Raw genomic sequence first — 23650 nt, 5'->3', positions numbered from 1 at the left:
CATTCATTTATCAATGTCTATGATATGCTATTGAAGGAGCCTGGTGGCGCAGTGGTTAAGCACTCAGCTGCTAACTGAAAGGTCTGTGGTTCAAACCTATCAGCCACTCCATGAGAGAAAGATGTGGCAGTTTGCTTCCATAAAGATTACAGCCTTGAAAACCCTATGGGGCAGTTCTACTCTGTCCTATAGGGTCATTATGAGTTGGAATTGACTCAATAGTAACGTGTTTGTTTGTTTGTTTTTAATGATAGGCTGTGTTAAGGTCAAATCCATCCATACTCAGCTTGGGAATGAGCACAGGAGTTCATACACAGTTTCATGGGGTTGCCTTCCTGAGTCTCTCTTTCTTCACAAACTCTTTGGTACTTTCCAGTTTCTTGGGGCTCCCCTTTTTTGGCTTTTGGCCAGAAAGCTGGGACTGTATTTACGCCACTCTGCTGCATTCTTCCACGGCCAGTAGACATTCACCCTATCCTTTGAGACCAACCATAGTTCCCCTGACTTGAGATGAAAGTTCCCTTACCTTAGAGTTTTGGCTATGGGATTGCTTGAGGGATGAGATGGGAGAGAATTGAGAAAAGAAAAATTATAAGGGTTTCTCCATTACTTCTGAGTGTTGAAACCACCCCACTCCCTGGTGCTCGAGCCAGAACTAGAGGACTTCTTTTGGATCTCTCTTTATACCCTAGTTCCCATTTCTGAGTTTTGAGCTGCCTTGAGTCTGGGCCAAGGAATACCAAAGGAAAATAAACAACCAACTCACCCTCAGTTCAGTGGTACATCACATTTTGTTCTTCTTCCCCTATCTGCCTGCTACTGTTTGAAAACAAAATAAAAATATTTTCCAAATTATTGTGTCAAATTGACACTTCAGGAAAATGTTTTGTATTTTTCCAGTGAACATCGCACACTGCGGTGCATTTCTGCTCCTGTGTCTGCACAGGTCTGTGTTGAGGAGATACAGCAGTTACAGATAAAGTCCATGGTCCTGACTAGTGCATGAAAGGTCTTTGTGACCTGGCCCCATTGATTCTACTCCCAGATCTACCACTACTCACTGACTTAGAATTATTTTAGATTTTCTTTTAAAATTAAAATAAGTTTTCACTTCTTCTGATTACCAGTTACCAGTTGCTGACCCTATGTGTGTCAGAGGAGAACTGTGTTCCTTGGGTTTTCAGTGGTAGATTTTTCAGAAGTAGATTGCCAGGCTTTTTTTCTAAGGTGACTGTGGGTGGACTTGAAACTCCAATCTTTTGGTTAGCAGCCAAGTGATTTAACCATTTGCACCATTCAAGAATGCTTTTCTTACCAAACTTTAAAATATACAGAAAAACCTAAGGAAGAAAGTCAGGGTCACCTGAAATGTCTTAGATATTTTGGTGACCCTTTCATATTCATTCTCTCTCTCTTTATACACATATACATATACACACACATACAAATATGCAAATATGCATGTTTACATAAATGTACATTCACACAGTATGCACATATACATGCACACATAATTTTACATGCATGGGCTATATATGCTACTTTTTTGTGGTCACCTTTCTGTTTTGTGTTTGCTGTATGTTTAGTCTTATAATTTTTTTACCAACTCACTATTTTTCACCCACTCTTCCTCACACCGGATTTCCAAAGTTAATAGCTTGGTCTAGCTCATAGAATATTATTCAGGACAAATATACACATATATAGGGTTTTCTTATAAGAATAAAATATCTTTGTATGCGCTCTACTGTCTTTATTTAAAATTATATTACATTACACAAAACCACCTAAGTCAAACGGTATAGATACTACTCATTTTGTAGTTTCCTTTTCTATGATAAAGATATATCACAATGTATTTATTCAGAATCCCATTGATGGGCATTTAGGCTGTTTTCAATTTGTCCGTCCATTTTTTCTTCCCCTTTTAATTGGATTTTCACTGAATGAGATTATTAATTTGGGAAAAATTAATATTTTTGTGATATTAAATTTTCTCATCCATTTAGTCAGATCTCACTTGATGTCTTTTAATAGAATTCTATTATTTTCTTCCTTTGAGTCATACTTACCTTGTTCAAATAATTCCCCTAAATTTTACAGTTTTTTGTTGCTAGGGAAAATTAAAAACTTCTCTCTATTTGCATTTCTGGCTAGATTAAAAAATAGTTATCATGTTTCTAATCACTTCACCAAACACCCTTCATGCCTTGCGCTTTAATCACTGGTTGTGTTGAACAATTCTAATTTCCCATACAAAGCCTCTGTGGCATTGCTCTGCGTGGAAGGTCCTTCCCCTACACTATTGACTCATTCATTCCATCCATGAAGACTGACAACAGCTTCCTCCGGGAAGCCTTTCCCTGACACCGCTGAGTTGGCAGGGACCTTTATTTGTTCTCTCTTAGTACTCTGGTCACATTTGTATTCTTTGTGCTCGTTGCCCTTCATCTTAGTTGTCTGTCTTTGTGTATAGTATTGTTCACCAGACTCTGAACTCTATGGAGTCATAGACCAGGTCTTAAACAAACTGGTATTCTCAGAAGCCAGCACCGTATCTGGAACGCAGCAAATTTTCACAAAATAGTGTGGAATTGAACTGCTCTGATTGGAAATAGCTCTTAATGCCAGGCCAGAGAAACCTTACTTTTAAAGATCTCTGTTAATTCATGCTACATTACTCTTGATGCTTATAAATAAACTGTGAGAATATAGCTCACTGGGTTGGTTTAACAATATTTTGTTATGTGAAAATCATAATATGGAAGAGGATCTTGGAGCAGCTACAGAAATCTTAATCCGTGATGGTTAGTGTGACTCAAGAATTTCTTCATTCAGTAAACTAACATTTATCAAACCCATACTATTGGGCAGATACTATGCCAAGCACTATGGCTAAAATTGTTCTCAAAATATACAAGATTACTTCAAGAAGCTTGCAACTCCAGCTATAGGATTACACTCTTTAAACAAAAGATGCAACTTGAAAAATGCAGTCTGTATCTTACTTGTTGCATTGGACACTATTGACCACTCTTGCCTTATATTTACTTCTCTTTTGGGATTAGCTCTTGGCTACTTTTTCTACTGAGGCTGCTGCTAGCTCCTGCCGTGTTTTTGTTCAAATTAGAAAATGTCGCATCTTCTTCTGGGCAGATTCAACAGAAAATTCTTAAGTGTCTCCTTCTTAATTATTTTTATTGACTGATCAGGTACATGATGATTTTACAATAAGTCAGTAGCCAGAATTTTTAATTAAAGGAAGGAAGGATCCACTGTTTCAATTCTTCCTGTTACCCTTCCACCTCTTGAAAGAGGGCTATGACAGGTCCTCCTCCCTTAATGAGGTCCATACACCAATCCCAGAAACCTGTGAATACGTTATCTTACATAACAAAAGGGACGTTACAGAGATAGGGGGATTATCCTAGATTATTCAGGTGGGCCCAATGTATTCACAAGGTTCTCTGTTAGAGGCAAGAAGATCAGAGTGGAAGAAAGAAATTTGAAGATACTATGTTGCTGGCTTTAAAGATGGAGGAAGGGAACACAAGCCAAGGAATTCAGGTGGCCTCTAGAAAAGGCAAGAAAAAGATTCTTCCCTAGAGCCTCTGGAGAGAGTAGGGCTTGGCCGACACCTTGATTTTGGCTTAGTGAGACCCATTTCAAACTTTTGACCTCTAGAACTTTAAGATAATAGATTTTTTTTTAAAACCACTAAGTTTATGATAATTTTTTACAGCTCCAATAGAAAACCAATGCAGGGACCATGTAGCCAGGCCAAAATGTTGGCTCCGGTAGGTTCTTTTGGGAAGGTTGGTAAGACTGACCAGTACCTGGGAATTCCTCTAAGGAAATTTGAAGCAGATAAAGCTAAGAAGGGCATGCAGGTTTCTGCCTCATTTAATGAGAGTTGAGAGTCAAACTAGGAAGACCAGGTAACAACCACGGCTCAAAAGTTAAGAATAGAACATGAATCAAGGCATCAGGAGACAAACAGAGACTGGAATAGGAAGGGCACAGATAAGAAGTAGGAAGGAAGGGTCCGGGGCAGCTTCATGGGAAGATGGCAGAGTATCCAGAGTTTACATTTATTAGGCCATGGACACCAAATACTTAAAAGAAATGTAGCTGAGTTAATGGAACCCTTAACGGAAACATCCCATTTATTGAGGGCCTACTACCAGTTAGCATATGTATTTCATTTAATTTACCACTAACCCCATGAACTGAGTATTATAACCTGTGCTTTTACTAATGTAGAAACCAATTCGAAAAGATTAAGTACTCGGTCACAGAAAACTAGGAAGTCAAGGTGGAGTTGACCCCACCTCTCCAATCCGATGAACCCTGCTTTCTTCTTTACCATGTGGTCTTCTTTTCAGGAAAAAGGCTTAATGATGAAATGGCTGTATGCACAGTTTAAAGCAGAAAAACACAGTGACATGTCATAGAGATGTCTCACTCTGTTTGTGAGAACTTGAAAATGAAGTTAAAAATTAAACAACAAAGCCAAGCCCAGCTTCTCTGCGCTGAGAATGTAGGGTCAAGCTGGCGCTGTCTGACTGCCATGTGGCTTATTATTTACCCCTGTGAAACTGTGCAGAATTATTTGAAAGGGATGAAGGGACGGAAACTCTCTCCTTCTTCAAGTTAGCCTATGGTCTAGGACTTATCATACTAATTTACTGGTGAAGGGAAGTAATTTTCTTTCTTTCGGGTTGAAGGGTAATTACTAACCAGAGATCCACTAAAGGGAAGGAACAGTTTTAGGGGAAGTCAGAGTGAAAACATTAATATCATCCTAAAGATCTCTACCTGGGAATGGTCTCTGATTCCAAAACGAAGAAAAAACTTTCTAAAAAAGGTAACCGATTCAATCAAGACCCTACAGCAAGGCTTGAGAGGCCACTGGTGCCAACGGGCACTGAGGACAATGATCACTTCTCTGAGCACCCGGTGAGTATTAACTGGGCCACCTTGATGAATAAGACGGCCTTTGACTGTGGAATAGAATATAGCATCAGAACTAGTAACGTTTGGGTCTGGGAAATGAGACTAATGAGTCTTTTCAGATTTCTATATGTGCTTGAAATTGTTTCTCAAGAAAAGGAAAACATGAATTAGGTTGTCGTGAATAAGACTGAAGGTAAGAACGCACGTACGTTTGTAGAGAACATCTGGTTTGTTACGCTTCTTACATAGCTGAGAAAAGTTACTTAGAGAGATTATGGCTACCTATTAGGCACCCAGGGTGGGGCAAACGGTTAAGCTCTCAACTACTAGCTGGAAGATTGACGTTTGAACCCACCCAGAGGTACCTGGGAAGACAGCCCTGGCAATTTGCTTCTGAAAGTTCACAGCCTTGAAAATCCTATGGAGAAGATCTATTCTGCACACATGGGGTCATCATGAGTTGAAACTGACTTCATGGCACCTAACATTAGTGCTATGACCAGGAGCCAGAAGGGAAAAGGCTCAGTGAAGATGCCACCTTCCAGCCTGCCCAGGAAAAATCCTTATTCCAAAGCACAGGAGGCCTCTTGTTGGCCTGGAAGGCACAATTTTGCTTGGAGAAAAGGAGCAAGGCACTGGGGTGTAGCGGGTGGTCATCTCCTGACCTGCTATGAGGCCCATGAAGGTGGTGCTCCTTAGTATTTACATAACCCTGCCTTCTAGGATTGCCCACCATTGCTGCTGAGGATACTTTTTTCCCTTTCTTTTTTTTTTGATAATTAAACTTACAAATGAATTGACAGCATGACATAAACAATATACTGGAATAACTGATTTTATTTAAAGAACTACCAAACCCTCAGAAATCTAGGCAGGTGATGAAAGGGGCTTCAATTTTGCTGACACGGAAGGAACTATTTCTTCCCGTGTTTTCTGATGTTTGCAGAAAGATACTTCCCTCCTGTACCCATCTTATGGATTCCAGTCCAGAAGAATCCACTTTTAAAAGGAAAAGTTTATAACCAATTTAATAACCAATAAAACAGACTTTCATAGAACTCTGTTTTCTGTGCTGAAAGCCTCTTCTTACTTATGGATCTGAGGGGGCCAAGGTGCCAATATTGTGACCGTTTATTATTGCTGCTGTTGTTAATACCAATATCAACATTTTACAATGCATAATATTTTACAATTTACAGGACATTTCTCATACATTTATTAATTTTACTCATAACAATCTCATGAAGTAATATTATCCTCATTTTTTTTTCCTATGAAACAAAGCTCTGGGAGCTTATGAAACCTGCTTAGGTTTACTTAGCTTGTGAATGGTAGAGCAGAACTCAGTCCTTGGATGCCCTTTGAACCGCAGGCTTATGCTCTTTCAACCACGTGTAACATTTACTCTGAGTAAACTGGGAGATTTTTCTAACAGATGATGCAAGACAGGCTGAATATTAGGGAACTCTAAGAGCGATGGAAAGCCCACACAACAAAATAGTGAGTTCTAGACTAAGAAGAAAAGGAAGATCTATCCTTTTGCTTATGCATAAACCATATTGTCTATATTATTAATTATTTTGTCTCAACTACAATACTATATTGCATCCTAACATAATTTTTAAATTTGCTTTTGACTTGATTTTAATTCTGTTTTCCGATGTGTATTTATGGCTTTGATGCTATGATTTTCTATTCTTTTACATGTTTCACTCTTGAATGGGAAGGTCCTTGACAATGTTGTTGTTGTTAGTTTTAGGTTGCTGTTGAGTCCGACTCATGGCGACTCCATGTGTGCAGAGTAGAACTGCTCCATAGGGTTTTGGAAGAAGATTGTCAGGCCTGTCTTCTGAGGCACCACTGGGTGGGTTTGAACCACCAACCTTTTGGCTGGAAGACAAGTCCTTAACCGTTTGCATCACCCAGGGACCCCTTTGACAGTGTTACATGTTTTCTATTGCTTACAATTGGGCTAAGATTGATTCCACTGTCTCTAATTTCATATCAATCACGTTAGTGCTCAGAACCCATCATCTCATATGCTTCTGTGAGAATACTGTAAACCAATTATTTCCATTATTATATCACAGAAAGTCTCCTGTTTAGAAAGGTTTGGGATGTTAGCCCAGTTTCTGTATTTGTCTCATGAAAAGAAATTAGGGAAATTAACAACCACAATTAGCTATTGAGATAAAATTCAAAATAGCATTTGTGGCCACAGAAGCTAAGTAAGGCTTTTCACCCCTTTCTATTGGATGTCAACAGATGCAAAACATGAAGGAAAACTGAAGTGATAGGTTTGTGATCTAGTTTCACTAATGCAAAAGTGAAAGAAAAAGTAGCTTTTTAAATATATATATTAAAATCTCAACTTGAAAATATTTTACATTATTAAATTTCGTTCTGGAACAAATGATTAAAACTTGATTTAATATTATACATTTTCATTTTGAATACCTGAAAATGAAACTGTTGTATTATGCTCTAAGCTTGTGCCTAAAATATGAAAATAAAGGAGAGGTAGTGTTAAAGGGTAAGGTCTCGGGGTGGTGTAAACGGTTTGCTCGGTTTGCTCTCTTGCTAACGTAAAGGTTGATGGTTCAAACTCACCCAGTAATACTGAGGAAGAAAAGGCCTGATGATCTGCTTCCATTAAGATTACCGCCAAGAAAACCCTATGGAGCAATTCTACTCTGCACGTATGCAGTCACCATGAATTTGATCAACTTGATGGCAATAACAACAATAAGAAGAAAATGTATAAATATGAAGAGGCTAAAAAGAGAGAGCCATCCGCCCCATAGTATATCCAGTGACAAGCAAACAAAAATCTGGATACAGGGGGAGGAAATTTTATATATTTATGTCTATATATATGTTTAGATAGATATTATTAAATTGAAACAAAGGTTGGTAATTTGATCCAATTGGCAATCCAAAATTTATTATAATAATTTCATTATCATTATTAAATTATTACTGTTAGAATAATGTATACAGCAAAAGATAAAAGAGTACTGATTGGCTTTTGCGCTTCTATAACATAAGTTCTAAACTAACTTTAATATCGGCTGAAAAACACCAATTGGCAACTTTCATGAATTAATACTGGGGATCAAATTACACTTATATCCGGAGATACTCGTTAGGAGCTGTAGAGTTGGTTACAACTGACTCATAGCTACCCTATGTACAACAGAACAAAACATTGCCTTGCCCTGCGCCATCCTCATAATCATTGCTATATTTGAGCCCATTGTTGCAGCCACAGTGTCAATCCATCTCATTGAGGGTCTTCCTCTTTTTCTCTGACCATCTACTTTCCCAAGCATGATGTCCTTCTCCAGGGACTGATCCTCCTGATGATATGTCCAAAGTACATGAGATAAAGTTTCACCATTCTAGCTTCTAAGGAGCATTTTGGCTATATTTCTTTCAAGACAGATTGGTTCGTTCTTCTAGCAGTCCATGATATATTGAATATTCTTTGCCAATGCCATAATTCAAAGGCATCAATTCTTGTTCAGTCTCCCTTATTCATTGTCCAGCTTTTGCATGCATATGAGGCGACTGAAAATACTATGGCTTGGGTCTGGTGCACCTTAGTCCTCAAAGTGATATTTTTGCTTTTTAACACTTTAAAGCAGTCTTTTGCGGCAGATTTACCCAATGCAATACGTCATTTGATTTCTGGACTGCTGCTTTCATGGAAATTGACTGTGGATTCAAGTAAAATGAAATCCTTGACAACTTCGCTATTTTCTCCATTTATCATGATGTTGCTTATTGGTCCAGTTGTAAGGATTTCTCATGTCTTTATGTAGAGGTGTAATCCATACTGAAGGCTGTAGTCTTTGATCTTAATCAGTAAGTACTTTAAGCCCTCTTCGCTTTTAGCAAGCAAGGTTGTGTCATCTTCATATTGCAGGTTGTTAGTGAGTCTTCCCCCAATCCTGATGTCTTCATCTTCTTCAACTAGTCCAGTTTCTTGGATTCTTTGTAGAGCACAGAGATTGAATAAGTATGGTGAAAGAATATAAGATTGATGGACACTTTTCCTGATTTTAAACCAAGCAGTATCCCCTTATTCTGTTCAAATGATTGCCTGTTGGTCTATGTACAGGCTCCTCATGAGTACATTTAAGTGCTCTGGAATTCCCATTCTTCTCAATGTTATCCATAATTTGTTATGACCCACACAGTCGAATGCCTTTGCACAGTCAATAAAGCACAGGTAAACATCTTCCTGGCATTCTCTGCTTTCAGCTAAGATGCATCTAACATCAGCAATGATATCTTTTGTTCCACATCCTCTTCTGAATCCAGCTTGAATTTCTGGCAGTCTTCTGTTGATGTACTGCTGCAACCATTTTTGAATTATCTTCAACAAAATTTTACTTGCATGTGATATTAATGATATGTTTGATAATTTCCATATTCTGTTGGATCACCTTTGTTTGGAATGGGCACAAATATGGAACTTTTCCAGTCAGTTGGTCAGGTAGTTGTCTTCCAAATTTCTTGAAGTACATAAGTGAGCACTTCTAGCATTGCATCCTTTTGTTCAAATATTTCAATTGGTATTTAGTCAATTCCAGGAGCCTTATTTTTTGCCAATACCTTCAGTGCAGCTTAGACTTCATCTTCAGTACAATCAGTTCTTGATCATATGCTACCTCCTGAAATGGTTGAACGTCAGCCAGTTCTTTTTGGTAGTGACTCTGCGTATTCCTTCCAACTTCATTTGATGCTTCCTGTGTTGTTCACTATTTTCCCTGTAGAATCCTTCACTATTGCAACCCGAGGCTTGAATTTTTTCTTCAATTCTTTCAGCTTGAGAAATACCGAGTGTGTTCTTCCCTTTTGGTTTTCTAACTCCAGGTCTTTACATATTTAATTATAATACTTTACTTTGTCTTCTTGAGCTGCCCTTTGAAATCTTCTGTTGAGCTCTTGTACTTTATCATTTCTTCCATTCACTTTAGCTGCTCTATGGTCAAGAGCAAGTTTCAGAGTCTCTTCTGACATCCATTTTAGTCTTTGCTTTCTTTCCTGTCTTTTTAATGAACTTTTGCTTTCTTCATGTATGATGTCATTCCACAACTCGTCTGTTCTTCAGTCGTTAGTGTTCAATGCATCAAATCTCTTCCTCAGATGGTGTCTAAATTCAGGCGGGATATGCTCAAGGTCGTACTTTGGTTCTCATGGACTTGTTCTAATTTTCTTCAGCTTCAACTTGTACATGCATAGGAGCAATAGCTGGTCTATTCCACAGTCAGCTCCTGGCCTTATTCTGACTGTGATATTGAACTTCTCCATCATCTTTTTCCACAGATGTAGTTGATTTAATTCCTGTGTATTCCATCTGGCAAGACCATGTGTATAGTCAATATTTATTAAGTTGAAAAAAGGTATTTTCAATGAATAAGCCATTGGTCTTGAAAAATCCTATCATGTGATTCTATCAACAAGGCCGTATTTTCCAGCTACCAATCCTTCTTCTTTGCTTCCTACTTTCAAATTCCAATTACCAGTAATTATCAGTGCATCTTGATTGCATAGTTGATCAATTTCAGACTGCAGAAGTTAGTAAAAATCTTCAATTTCTTCATCTTTGGCATTAGTGGTTGGTGTGTAAATTTGAATAATAGTCATATTAACCAGTCTTCCTTGCAGGCGTATGGATATTATTCTATCACTGACAGCGTTGTACTTCAGGATAGATCTTAAAATGTTCTTTTTGACGTTGAATGTGAAGACATTCCTCTTCAATTTGTCATTTCCAGTATAGTAGACCTATGATTGTCTGATTCAAAATGGCCAATACCAGTCTATTTCAGCTCACTAATGCCTAGGATATTGATCATTAAGCATTCAATTTCATTTTTGAAGACTTCTAATTTTCCTATATTCATACTTCGTACATCCCACATTCTGATTATTAATGGATGATTGCAGCTGTTTCTTCTCATTTTGAGTTGTGCCACATCAGCAAATGAAGGTTGCAAAAGCTTTGCTACATCCACATCGTTAATGTTGACTCTACTTTGAGAAGGCAGCTCTTCCCTAGTCGTATGTTGAGTGGCTTCTAACCTAAGGGGCTTATCTTCTGGCACTATATTAGGCAATATTTTGCTGATATTCATTAGATTTTCACTGGTCAATTTTTTCAGAAGTAGACTACCACGTCCGCATTGTTCTTCCTAGTCTGTCTTAGTCTGGAAGCTCTGGGAAACCTGTCCACCATGGGTGACCCTTCTGGTATTTGAAATACCGGTGGCTTAGATTCCAGCATCACAGCAATATGCAAGCCACCACAATACAACAAACTGACAGACAAGTGGTAGAAAATTACATATGATACATATATATGGAACATAGTACATTTAAACCTTTGAATTAGGAAGAAAGGCCTGGTGATCTACTTATGAAAATCAGCCAATGAAAACCACATTGATCACAATGATTTGATCTGTAACCAGTCATGAGGATAGGTCAAGATGGGGCATTTTGTTCTGTTGTGCGTGGGGTCACATAAGTTGGGTGCCAACTTGATGGCAGTGGACAACAACAACAAACCTTTAAATATAATATATATAAACATTTAAAATACGTACATATGTATTATGCAGAGCCATCCTTCTTCTTCAAAGAAGACACCATAGACCGTTGTTTTGGTTGTGCAGATGGAAAGGAAACATGATTAGAAATGAAAGAAAAGGCTGCTCTAGAACCTTCCTCTTCAGCTCTTAAGTTTAATTTAACTGTCTTGTCTCATCTTCTGATCTGCTACATACAAGCCAGAGTACTCTTTACATTTGTATAATTCTCTGTGGTTTTATAAAGCACTTATAACGATCTCATTTAATTCTCACAGCACCACTCAGAAAGGAGCATTATCCTTATTGAACAGATGAGGAAATGAATGATTAGATACTACATGATTCTATAAATCACATTGCTGGCACTTAAAGCCAGATTTTTGGGCAAAAATCTAATCCTCCGAAAGTATAGCACTAAAGAAATATACAATAAAATGTAAATCATATATAGTTTGTTGAGTCAAAACTTTTACTTATGCTGAGAGGAGGTAACATTAATATGAGAAAATTGTATCATTGTTTGGATAATGTTCTCTCCATAGATAAAAAACAGTCGTGGTAAAAGAGATTCAGGGTAGAGGGAAATTCCACCACAAAGTGTGACACCATTTCCCAGAGGAGCCAAATGGATGAGAAGTCTTCTACCAGGAAAGGTAACACCACCTCTCTTGTTGGCAGGCTACATTATGGAAGAGTCGAAGCTATTTTCAGTGTTCTTGACACATCTTCTCTCTCCTCTGTTTTTCATTGTGCCACCGCTTGGTAGAGGCTCTCCCAATGCAACAGCAGATTCATCCCAGCCCCCGATCCTGGCAGATTATAGTTGCCTGTTGCCTTTTTCTTAGGGAGCTCTGCCTACTTATCTATCAGAAATTAAGCCAAGCGATCAATAAGTCTTGGGATCTAAGGGATGGAATGAGTCTTGAAAAAGTCATTTTAAACAGACCCCCAAACTATGCATGAATCTCCGCTAGAATATCATGAATCCCTGCTATAATATCCTTGCTAAGTGGCTAGCTATTTCCCCTAAGTTTGGAAACCTCCGGTAACATGGAAATAACTTCTTTTGTAGACAGCCAACCGTATCCTTGGGCCTATTTGGCTGTTAAAAGTCTTTGTATTCCATTATATTTTTATCTACTTCTTTATAGGTCATCTCTTTGTTTTTCTTTGGTCCCAGTTCTCCAAATATACATAAGAAATTGAATCCATCATTAAAATGGGAACCCTATCGATATTGGTCCACTTTACTACTTTGGGAGCCCTGGTGGTGCAGTGGTTAAGCATTTGGCTGCTAACCAAATGGTCAGCAGTTTGAATCCACCAGATGCTCCTGGGAAACCCTATGAGGCAGTTCTACTCTGTCCTATAGGGTCTCTATGAGTCAGATTCGACTTGACGGCAATGAGGTAGGAGTACTACTTTGTGGGAACTTTTATTTTTCACTCTTTCATATTGCAATATATTGACTACTCCTGTAGCATCACGTCAGCTACAAACTTAGTAAAAATGATTCTCCATATTAATTTAAAAGGTCAGCAAACAAAAATAAAACACAACTGACCATATGTGAAAGCAGGGCCTTGTGGTACACAGCTGGGATTTTTCCAGATGGACATCACACTAAGGAATTAGTGAAAAGTGTTACGTTAAAGTACCATCTCTCAGCTGTTTTTAAAGAGAATCCTTCGATGTGCAATTAGCTTAATCGAAAGGCATCTAAGTATAAAATTTCACGCTTTGTGATAAATGAATGTACATAATGAATAGGACCACTGACTTGCAACTGGGAGACTTAGGTTTTGTGATTGGCTCTACCACCATATTCCCCATTCGCTTTAATTTGGAGCTATGTGACCTATATGCCTTGTATGTAGGTTTTTTCTCTGTCATCTGCTGTGCACATCTCTGAAGGAGAGCCATATTTAACCTCCTTAATTGCAAGATCCAAAATTCATTGTTTTGAAGCCAACAAAAGAAATTGACACAGGAAGTTTGTAGTTATTTTGGTGAAAAAAGACCATGGGACAGTGTGAGGTCATCTCATGTTCTTCCACATTTAGCTGTGGGAAAAATGGAAAGAAATGGGTCTCAGTCAAGATGTTCATCGCATATTCCTGTGTTGTTCTCTAGGTCCAGGTTTCTGTTCATTACGCTATGGGCTGGCTCTCATCATGCACTTCTCAAACTTCACCATGATAACCCAGCGTGTGAGTCTGAGCATTGCGATTATCGCCATGGTGAACAGCACTGAGCAGCAAAATATATCTAATGTCTCCACAGAGGGACCCCTTGCAGACACCCTCAATAACCCCAGCAGATCCATCAAGGAATTTAATACCGGGGTAAGTTTGATAGCAGAAGAAAGCTTTATGTAGAGAGGGAAAACCCATTTTAAAAGGAAGCCTCAAATCTTGTCTGCAGAGTTTAAAAGCATGAATTTTTAATGACAAACTGAAAAGAAGTGGGTTTGTTTTTCTTTGAGACATTGCTTACATCTGTGATAAAAAATAGTCTTTCTTCGAGATTGTTAAGATCATAAGGTAGGGGATCTGTAGGAAAAAATTCAAAAAAATTCTGAAATGGACCAAACAGATTACTAGGTATCTGCAATAGAAAACTAGACATTGTTTAAGCAGGTCATTCTGGGTTATCTGATTCTGTGGGTGATCCTCTGCCTTTCAATGTCTTTGAGCTATTTTATAACTGTAAATTGTGTATAACTGATAGCGGTACAAATGAATCTTATTGATAGCCTTGCAAATGAATTTTGTCCTCTGTAAAATCGGTTGATAATCCCCCTACACACACACACAGTTGACTAAGCCATTTTTGTCATCTATTTAAAATCCATTTCAGCATTACTTACTGCCTATATGTGCGTGGTTCTTTGAATTCTCCTTTGAACAAGTTGTAACATCTTAGTGATTTCCTCACTCATCAATAAGTTTAATAAAATCTTTGACATGTTCATTTTATACTTGCATTAGAATCATGATTATCTCTTTCAAAAATTATTCTTTAAACAATCATTTATTGTACATTTCCAATGTTGTCCCCATAATTTACATTTTTTATTGTCTTTGATCCAGCTCATTTATAATGATCTCCCTGTCTCCAGTTTTTCTTCCATCATTCCATTCTACACATCCATACGTCTGTGCTTAGGAATCTGGAACATCTTCCAGTTGCCAGACTGTTCCTAGAACATGCTGTACTCCCTCAGAATTGGGTCCCACTTCCCAGCATAGTCACATCTGCTCTCAATGGCCTCAGGAGAGTATTTTCTCTGGGCAAACAAGAGTCCCGGTTAGTTTCTGATCCATTGGTAGTATTTCAAATGGTACAAGTCCACTTTTGCTGTATTCTTCAGTGAGAATGATTTTTCCTTTTTCTCTTTATACACATCGTAGTCGTTATTTAAAGGATAGTTCAAATACTGCTTCCTTCCTGGAATCTTCCCAAATTGTTCTTCTTTCTCCTCAAAGTCCTTATTTTACTTACATTCATCCTGAAGCCTTCATTCTGACATGAATCACATCCCTTGCATTATTTAGTTACTGTAAGTGGATAAAATATTTCATATTTTATATTCTTTGACTTTCTACTTCAACTTTCAGCATGATGTCATATATCTAGTGGGCTACCAAAAATTATTTATTGAGTTATATCAGAAGACGAATGCAATCTTACTTATTTGTAATACGTGTTTTAGGAAGTCAGCTCTGCCGGACAAACCAGAATTCCCAAACGTGATTTTTTTTTTTTTTAATTAAGAACTGATTTTGGTGTGTTTTTCTTACTCTTTGTAATGGGAATCAACATGCCACCCAACTTTTGCCAGAAGGAGAAATAGTTAAAGGAAGCTTTTTCATAGATGAACCATCTCTCAGTAGCTCTCTCTGTTTGCTTCTTCCTATTACCCATCTATGTAATCATTTTATTTATCTGTTTTCTTCTTCATTTACTCTGTTTTTCTCTCCCTTTGAGAGGTGCAAATTAGAGGTATAATCGGTTGTTTTGAAAATGTGGGATATTTAAGTTAAGTAAAAAAAATAAAGAAAGAAAATAGATATTTTATAATAGGGTCCTGTCAACCCCAAGCAACTCCTGGCTGTAAAGTGGATTTTCACAAAAGGACTTCTTAGCCAAGAGTTTTCTTTCTTTCTTTTTTTCCTCTAGGCCTCTGTATATGAATGGAGTCCAGAAACTCAGGGTATCATCTTTAGCTCAATCAACTATGGAATAATATTGACTCTGATCCCAAGCGGATATTTAGCAGGAATATTTGGAGCAAAACATATGCTTGGTGCTGGTTTACTGATCTCCTCTCTTCTCACCCTCTTCACACCACTGGCTGCCAATTTTGGGGTGATTTTGGTTATTGCAATTCGAACAGTCCAGGGCATGGCTCAGGTATCCAGATAATTTCTCATTCTGAATGTAATACAGACTTCTGAATTCTACTAGAGCTCAAAGTTCTTAAAGATTTTCATTTCAGGGAATGGCATGGACAGGTCAGTTTACAATTTGGGCAAAATGGGCTCCCCCACTGGAAAGAAGCAAGCTTACTAGCATTGCAGGATCAGGTAAGGATGCATATATGGGTCAAAGCTTTGTAATCTGCTTCACCCCTACCACAGCTTTCTTTCTCTGAATTGGATAGTTTAGGAAAGAGGGAGAAAAATGCCACCAAAATTAAACAATGTAAGACAGTTACATAGCAAATAAGAAAGACGCATCTGTGCTGTAAACCACTGAGGTTTGTTCAGAAGCAGGAGAGACCACCCTGTGAGGCTACCCTGTGAGCTAGGTAGTCTTAAGAGTCTTGTAAGAAATAGTTTAGAACTTTAAGAATTTGCATAAGTGGTAAAAGGTCAGGCAAGCTGTGTAAACACCAGTTTAGCAAAGATGTGCACATGAGAATTAAGACTATCAGAATTCAGAGTGGTAAGGAGAAAAATCAGGTTGGAAAGCAGCATTTAAAGAGTCAGCATTATTCTGAGCTTTTTGCTTTTCTGAGCTCTTTACTGTTCTGGGGTAATCCTCACAACAGGCCTCTGATGTAGATACTTTCTTTTAATTCTCATTTGACAGAGAAGGAAAGTAAGGTACGCAGAGATTAAGTAAACTGTCCTACTTCAGACAGCCAGTAGGTGGTAGGACTAGGATTTGAGGCCAGGAAATTTGGCCTGGGAGTGCATACTCTCCATTGTCATGCTAGACTGCCTTTCCATAGTTTGTGATCATACTATGGATTACACAACTTCATCGTCTCTATTTTCCCCGACTGGTAGCCCTAAGAGTATATACTTAAAGAACAGAAATGAGGTTTCCATCAAGCTTCTCACTCCAGGTCCAGTACATGACCACATCCTATGGATTTTTACCTTACAGCAGCCTTCATGCTTGCCAGCTTCCTTCTATCATATTTGGAACTACCTCCTCTATCTCAAGTGCCATTTTCAGCTCATCTCTTTTCTCCAGCTTTGTTTCTTCCTACCTCTCTTTCCATTGAAGTCAAATTATCTTCCTAAAGCACAGCTAGGGCATTTTTTCTCACCTGCTTGAGCACTTCAGTGTGTTCCTCCATGATTGCACACTAAAGACTGACCTCCTTATTGCATGGATATAAAGATGCTTGTCCATCTGTCCCAACTTGCTTTCCCACTCCAGTCAACAACCTTCTACAAGCAAGGCTGCAATTGCACTAGCCATGTGTTACCCGCCCCCTCTCCCCCACCCCATCCCCCACACACATCTGTACTTAAATTTTCTCTGACAATTCTACTGGCTAGTATCACTGGAAAGTCCTCTGCTCTCAGTTCTACTTGCCAAAATTCTATCCATCATACTGTTTATAGCTCATGTACACAATTTCTAAGTCTTATAATCATTATTAATTTCTCTTCGTGTATAATTCTATAGCATATTATAGTTTTATTATCATATCTCTATTCTGAATCAGTTTTTTTTTCCAAATTAAGGTTCATTAGTGGGTCATAGAATCAAATTGGTGGGTCAAAATCAGTATTTCAAAAATGAAAATCAATAGAATAGAATGTTAGAATATATTGCATACAGTAAGGGTATAATTTCATGAAACTTTTGTTTGAGGCATGTGTGTTTACGTGTGGTTGTGTGTACAAATGTTTGTGTATTGTTGAGTCTGTGTGTCGTGTTGCCATATAAAGTGCATTTTTTTATTGTGGACTTCTGTAAGATGTGTTAAAAATGCAAGATCTACCTTGTATTACACTTGTAATAGTGAATTTGGTCTCACTTATCTCTCTAATTGGAATAACAACTCCTTGAGGGCAGTGATTGTATCTAATTAATTTTTGTCTTTCCTTTCCTTCTCCCAAACTCATGTTGTACCCTGCCTAAATGCAATTCTAAACATAAGGGAATATAGGTGGGCTGTCATTGCAGAGATAGATCCCTGGGTGGTACAAACACTTTACCCTTGACTACTAATTTAAAGGTTGACTGTTTGAACCCACCCAGTGATGTTATGGAAGAAAGACCTGGTGATCTGTTTCCATAAATATTACAGCCAAGAAAACACTATAGAGCAGTTCTACTGCTTAACGCATGGGTTTACTGTGAGGTGGAATTGATTCAATGGCAAAGGGTTTGATTTTTTGTACTTTTGGCCATTGCAGACAGAGGGATTTGGATTTGGTCACATTGGTGTGGAGGACATTGACGAGTCAGTGGCATATTTTTTATTAATTTTAACGACTAATATGGCTTCACTGGGGGAGATGTGTGAGCAGGAAGAAAAAATCTTACTACCCAGTCATTCTAAGTGTGCCATCTCACCGTTGGGACAATGCATAGGCTGGCCATTCAGTCTCAGGTTTGATGCTGACATAAGTTTTTTTTTCCCTGCCCCTTCTCCTCAGGGGTAGCATTTGGATCCTTCATCATCCTCTGTGTGGGGGGACTAATTTGCCAGGCCTTGGGCTGGCCTTTTATCTTCTATATCTTTGGTGAGTCACTTTATCTCAAATTCTAATGCTTCCATTTCCCAGACATCGATTTTGATGCCCATACTGTCCACGTGCTTCCCATATGAGAGAAAATGTCCTTTGTTAAATGGAAGATGATGAAGAATGTTTAGGATTGATAGCTTTCTTATTCTAGTCAACACAGCTTGATTTAATATTGTCCTGGTGGTTCCGGGCAGCACTGTGTTCTGGGCCTAGGGCAGAGAGGATTACTGTACACATAATTCTGATCTCTGAGAAATAAGGAATGCAGACTTACTCCCTGCTCCAAGCATCTGCAGAACCTCTACCATTACATTTAAAATGACTGTTCTAGTCACTGTATGTAGTTATCAAAGTTGGCAAAGCACACCTTCAATGTGTCTTTGTATTTCATTATCAGTATCATTTCCGACGAAGGTGCCCTTAACCTTATTCTCTACTTGGTGAATCTTGCAATGCTCAGTTCAAATGTCCCCTTCCCCATGGGAATTTCTAGCACTTATCCCATCAGATTCTGTCCTCTATGCTTCTTCTTGCTGTTTCTTCACTAGGACACATTGGCATGTGATTATTTACACCTGCCCCCATTAGATTGTGAAGTGTTTGAGGCAAGGAATCCATTTTATAATGTCTTTACCACTTTAGTGCCTATGGTAGTGCCTGACTTTTAGCTTTATAAATAAAAGAATGGGTGGACCCAGTAATTAGAGGAAATTCAAATAACATTGTCCCCAGAGTCTTTTAACATAGAATCTTCTTCAAATAACAAGTCCTAGCAATGAGACAATTCTTACTGATTGTTCTGTTGTTATAGCCAAATGGTGTCATTAAATATAATTCCAGCTTGGATAGTTTTATCATCAGTGATGTTAAGCTTAGGCCCTTTTGGTTTACAGTATGCAATGTTCATGCTCATGCTATTTCCAGAGGGTTCTGATACTGACAAATGAAGACTCGGTATTTGGGAGGTGGTATCTAGAAAGCTTTAATGGTAAAAAGGAGTTTATTGAAGAGTTGAAAAGAAGAAGTGGGAAAATGTATGTCCTTATGGTAGAGTCACCATAAATTGATACGTGTGTTTGTGGGAGCAAGCATGTCAATTCAGAGGACACCCTTCCTCCCAGAACACAAATCAACCTGAAAACTAATTGGGTCCCTCCTTCCCAGGTAGCATTGGCTGTGTCTGCTGTCTCCTGTGGTTCACGGTGATTTACGACGACCCCATGCATCACCCATGTATTAGTGTCAGGGAAAGGGAACACATTGTGTTCTCACTAGCTCAAAAGGTACGGGGCACCCCTTCTACCTGTGAACTGTGCCAAGATCACTGGGGAGGACATGGGTCTCCCAGGAGAAGTGGCCTCTGGCCTGTTCTAATACTCAAGTTGATTAGATATTTCCTTTCAGCCCGGTTCTCCTAGACGATCTGTCCCGATAAAGGCTATGGTCAGATGCCTCCCACTTTGGGCCATTTTCATGGGTTTTTTCAGCCATTTCTGGTTGTGCACCATAATCATAACATACCTACCAACGTACATCAGTTCTGTGCTCCACGTTAACATTAGAGATGTAAGTATACTTCCTATACTTCTACAAAAATGATAGTAATGGCAGTAAGGAGACTTAGCTTTGTGCTGCCTGGTATTCTGGTCACTGTTCTCTGTGCTTTGCACATAGTCACTCACTTAACCCTCACAGTGACCTCGAGAGAGGCACTGTGATGATTTCAATTGCACAGGTGTAGTAATGGGCACCTATAGAGGTAAGATGACTTGCCCTGGGTTACACAATTATTAAGTGGTAGAGCTGCTCCAGCAGCTATGTTCTTAACCACTCTGCTACGCTGCCACACTGGCCGATTCTTCAGTTTTCCTTAAAAATAAATATTGCTTTTCTCTGGGGACCAGTGTGATTCAAGGGCTAGCCCTCTTACCTGAGACAGTATTTTTCTAGGGTGGAAAAGGATGCTAATTGCCTAAAATGACTCAGAATGTCAGGGGCGGGCTAATGATTGGTCTGCATAATGGATAAATTTTGGTGCTATATGCACATCTGTAATTACTCACTGTTTAATTTTCCTTCCTTCAGAGTGGAGTTTTGTCCTCCCTGCCTTTTATTGCTGCCTCAAGCTGTACGATTCTAGGAGGTCAACTGGCAGATTTCCTTCTGTCCAGGAATCTTCTCAGATTAAGTACGGTGCGAAAACTCTTTTCGTCCCTAGGTAAGGATAGGCCCCTGGGCCAAGTTAACCAATCCCTTTTTCCACGTGTGGTCTAAGAGGGTTCCTGATGGCGTGTCCTCATTGCCCAGGGCTCCTCCTCCCGTCAGTCTGCGCTATGACCCTGCCCTTTGTGACTTCCAGTTATATGACAACCGTTATTTTGCTGATACTTATTCCTGGGACCAGCAACTTGTGTGACTCGGGATTTATCATCAACACCTTAGATATCGCCCCCAGGTAAGAGTTTTACTTGTTTTTCCCTCTTCCAGTCTTTTCCAGAGGTGATAGACCTCAGCCTTCTTCTTCAACTCCTTCCTGTTATTGACATTCACTAAATGACGATAGAGTACGGAATAAATAGAAATGTTAGTATGTGGTCATAACCTAAGGCATTTTTAGAAAAACAGTTCCCAATCTTGGCTAGTAATCATTTAGATGAAAAGATCCCCAAGCCTCCCCGCCAGAGATTGGACTGTGTGTTCTGAGAAAGAGCCCACACATATGTGTTTTGGAAAAGTTTCCAGGGTGTTGATAATATTAGCTACTGCATAGGTACTCACCATGAACAAAACCCAGCTCTAAAGACTTCTCATATATCAACACAACTACAAGATGTAGGTCCTATTGTTATCCCCATTTTATAGGGGAGAAGACTGAGACACTAGAAGGTTAAGTTGCTTGCCAAAGGTGACACAGGGGCAGAGCCAGGATTTGGACTCAGGCAGTTTGACTCCAGAGTCTGTGTCTTACCCACTGCACAAACTGCCTCCCATGTTGAGTAACCAGAGTGAGGACCTTGGCTTCCAGAGAGACTGAAATGTTTCCTGGTTGTTAACTCAGTGGATAGGTGATTTCAGGTCTGGCAAATAGACATTGTCTTCAAGTGAATGAAAAACTGCATTAGGGAAAATGACTTTGCCATTAAAGTCAAGCTGCATTAATATTGAATTACTGCAGATGCCATGAGGGTCTCTTACTCTATATAAAATCATCTCTCCTCAGATATTCAAGTTTCCTTATGGGGATCTCAAGGGGATTTGGGCTCATCGCAGGAATCATCTCTTCCACTGCCACTGGATTCCTTATCAGTCAGGTTGGGTCCAGTTTACTGAACATCTGCAAGTGGCTGTATTGTTTTAGACACTGCTCTGAAGGACTGTATGGTCTGATGGGGAAAATAAGCATGGATGCAACACAATTATTTTATTCAAGGGGGATTCTCAATCAAACTGTAGCAGGTCAAGTTTCTCAGGTGAAGAAAAATATAAGCTGAATTTCCAAAAATGAATAGGTGTTAGATTGATGAAAATGAACAATTGGGTAGAGAAGTTAACATGTATGACATCCTAGAGGTACAAATGCATGAAACAGTTCTTAGTTATGTCCATCATACATGTCCAGGAATGGTAAGAGTTGAAGACAGAGGCAGAAAGGGAAGATCATGAAGAATCTGCTCAGATTAATTCTGACTTAAAAAAAAAAAAAGGAAACACAAAGTGTCCCAAGGCCAGTTTAAAGGGAGGTTAAATCATGGGTGAAAAGAGAATGGATGTGAAGCACTGCCAGTGGCAAGGAGCAAAAGGCTTGCTCAGAAATGAAGGCTAGTGGGAAAGATGAAAGACAGAGCCAAATTGGGATGAAAGGACTCATGAGAGTCACTTTACAAGGACGAGTTTTTTTTTTTTTTTTAATAAATCTCTATGCGATTTAGCTCTGGAGTTATTTTTTGACCAAATTCCTAGGAATCCACTGTGACTATAATGCTGGAAGTGAACTATGACTTAGTAGGACCTGGTGAGGAGGATGACGCAGGCAGGTCAAACATAGCTCATGTTTTATTGAGGTGTTCATCTAAGGAGTTACTGTGGTTGATGCTAACAACAAAGCCAAAACTAAACAAAACAAAGAGCAAATGCACATGTGAGATCTTAAAGATGTCATTTGAGGCAGAACTTTATGTGAATGATGCAATGTTCTCATGAATGTCGAGCTCTAGAGTTCCAGAAAAACAATAACGTAGGTTAATTTGTGTGGGTTTGAAGAAAAATTGATCCTAATCTAGAACCCAGTGTGCATTTTAGAGTCATTTAGTTTCCAACAGTTTCGTAAAAGCATCTTTGATGGCTTTAGAGGTTAAATGGCCAGTGCACAGTGGACCGTCTATTTTTTGTGATCAGTGTTGCAGTACACAAAATGGAGGATTTTCCAAACTGGCAGAAAAGGAACTAGTGAAAAGAACATAATTCTATGTTTTTTGTGTGTCTAGAATTCTGAGTCTGGATGGAGGAATGTCTTTTTCCTGTCGGCTGCTGTCAACATGTTTGGCCTGGTCTTTTACCTCACATTTGGACAAGCGAAAATCCAGGGCTGGGCCAGAGAGGAGAACCTCACTCGCCTCTGAGGATATCACATTATAAACTGATGTGCAGTACTGACCATTAACTTTTCAACATTTTTGGTACCACTGTAATTGCCATTTTTTCTTCGCATACTTGGCCTTAGGCTCAGCAGTTCTCAACCCTGGTTTTGTGTTAGATTTCCCTGGGGGCATCTTTAAAACACACTGATACACAATCCCGTTCCAGAGATTCTGATTGAATTGGTTTGGGGTGGGATCTAGATAGCACTAATTTTTAGACACTCCCCAGAATTTTCTAACATGCAACCAAGGTTGAGAACTACTGGACAGACTTGAAAAGTCAATTCCTGTTGCCTTTGAATTTTTCTGTTCAGAAAGTATTAGATGAACAAAAATCCATGTGAACACAATCATGGGAGTGGTTATGGACACAGAGAAGGCCTGCTGTGAATTGTAGCCACAAGTTACCAAGATCAGAACAGAATTTTAAGGCTAAACCACAGAATTGACATTTTAA

The 23650-nt window shown here is 38.9% G+C and overlaps 1 protein-coding gene across 4 annotated transcripts; it reads left to right on the top strand.

The window, feature by feature from the left end:
- Positions 1-4508: 4508 nt before the first annotated feature.
- On the top strand, positions 4509-23236 carry SLC17A2 (solute carrier family 17 member 2). 4 transcript variants are annotated; one of them, XM_012557731.1, is made up of 12 exons: positions 12184-12211; positions 13692-13903; positions 15274-15276; positions 15741-15974; positions 16060-16147; positions 18467-18553; positions 19721-19839; positions 19961-20122; positions 20642-20774; positions 20864-21011; positions 21777-21867; positions 23041-23175. In XM_012557731.1, exons 1-12 carry the CDS (start codon positions 12184-12186, stop codon positions 23173-23175), a joined length of 1440 nt encoding a protein of 479 aa, XP_012413185.1. The 4 variants fall into 4 exon arrangements, with proteins under 4 accessions (XP_012413186.1, XP_004384058.1, XP_023594161.1 ...); XM_004384001.3 differs by lacking the exon at positions 15274-15276 and having other exon boundaries at positions 12101-12211; positions 23041-23236; XM_012557732.2 differs by lacking the exons at positions 15274-15276; positions 20864-21011; positions 23041-23175 and adding an exon at positions 4509-4959 and having other exon boundaries at positions 12101-12211; positions 21777-22004.
- The last annotated feature ends 414 nt before the right edge of the window (positions 23237-23650 follow it).

This window comes from Trichechus manatus, unplaced genomic scaffold (assembly GCF_000243295.1).
Source record: "Trichechus manatus latirostris isolate Lorelei unplaced genomic scaffold, TriManLat1.0 scaffold00115, whole genome shotgun sequence".
In the NCBI taxonomy this organism is placed as follows: domain Eukaryota; kingdom Metazoa; phylum Chordata; class Mammalia; order Sirenia; family Trichechidae; genus Trichechus; species Trichechus manatus.
Note: the sequence above shows the minus strand (reverse complement) of the source record. Positions and strands in the feature narration are given on the sequence as shown.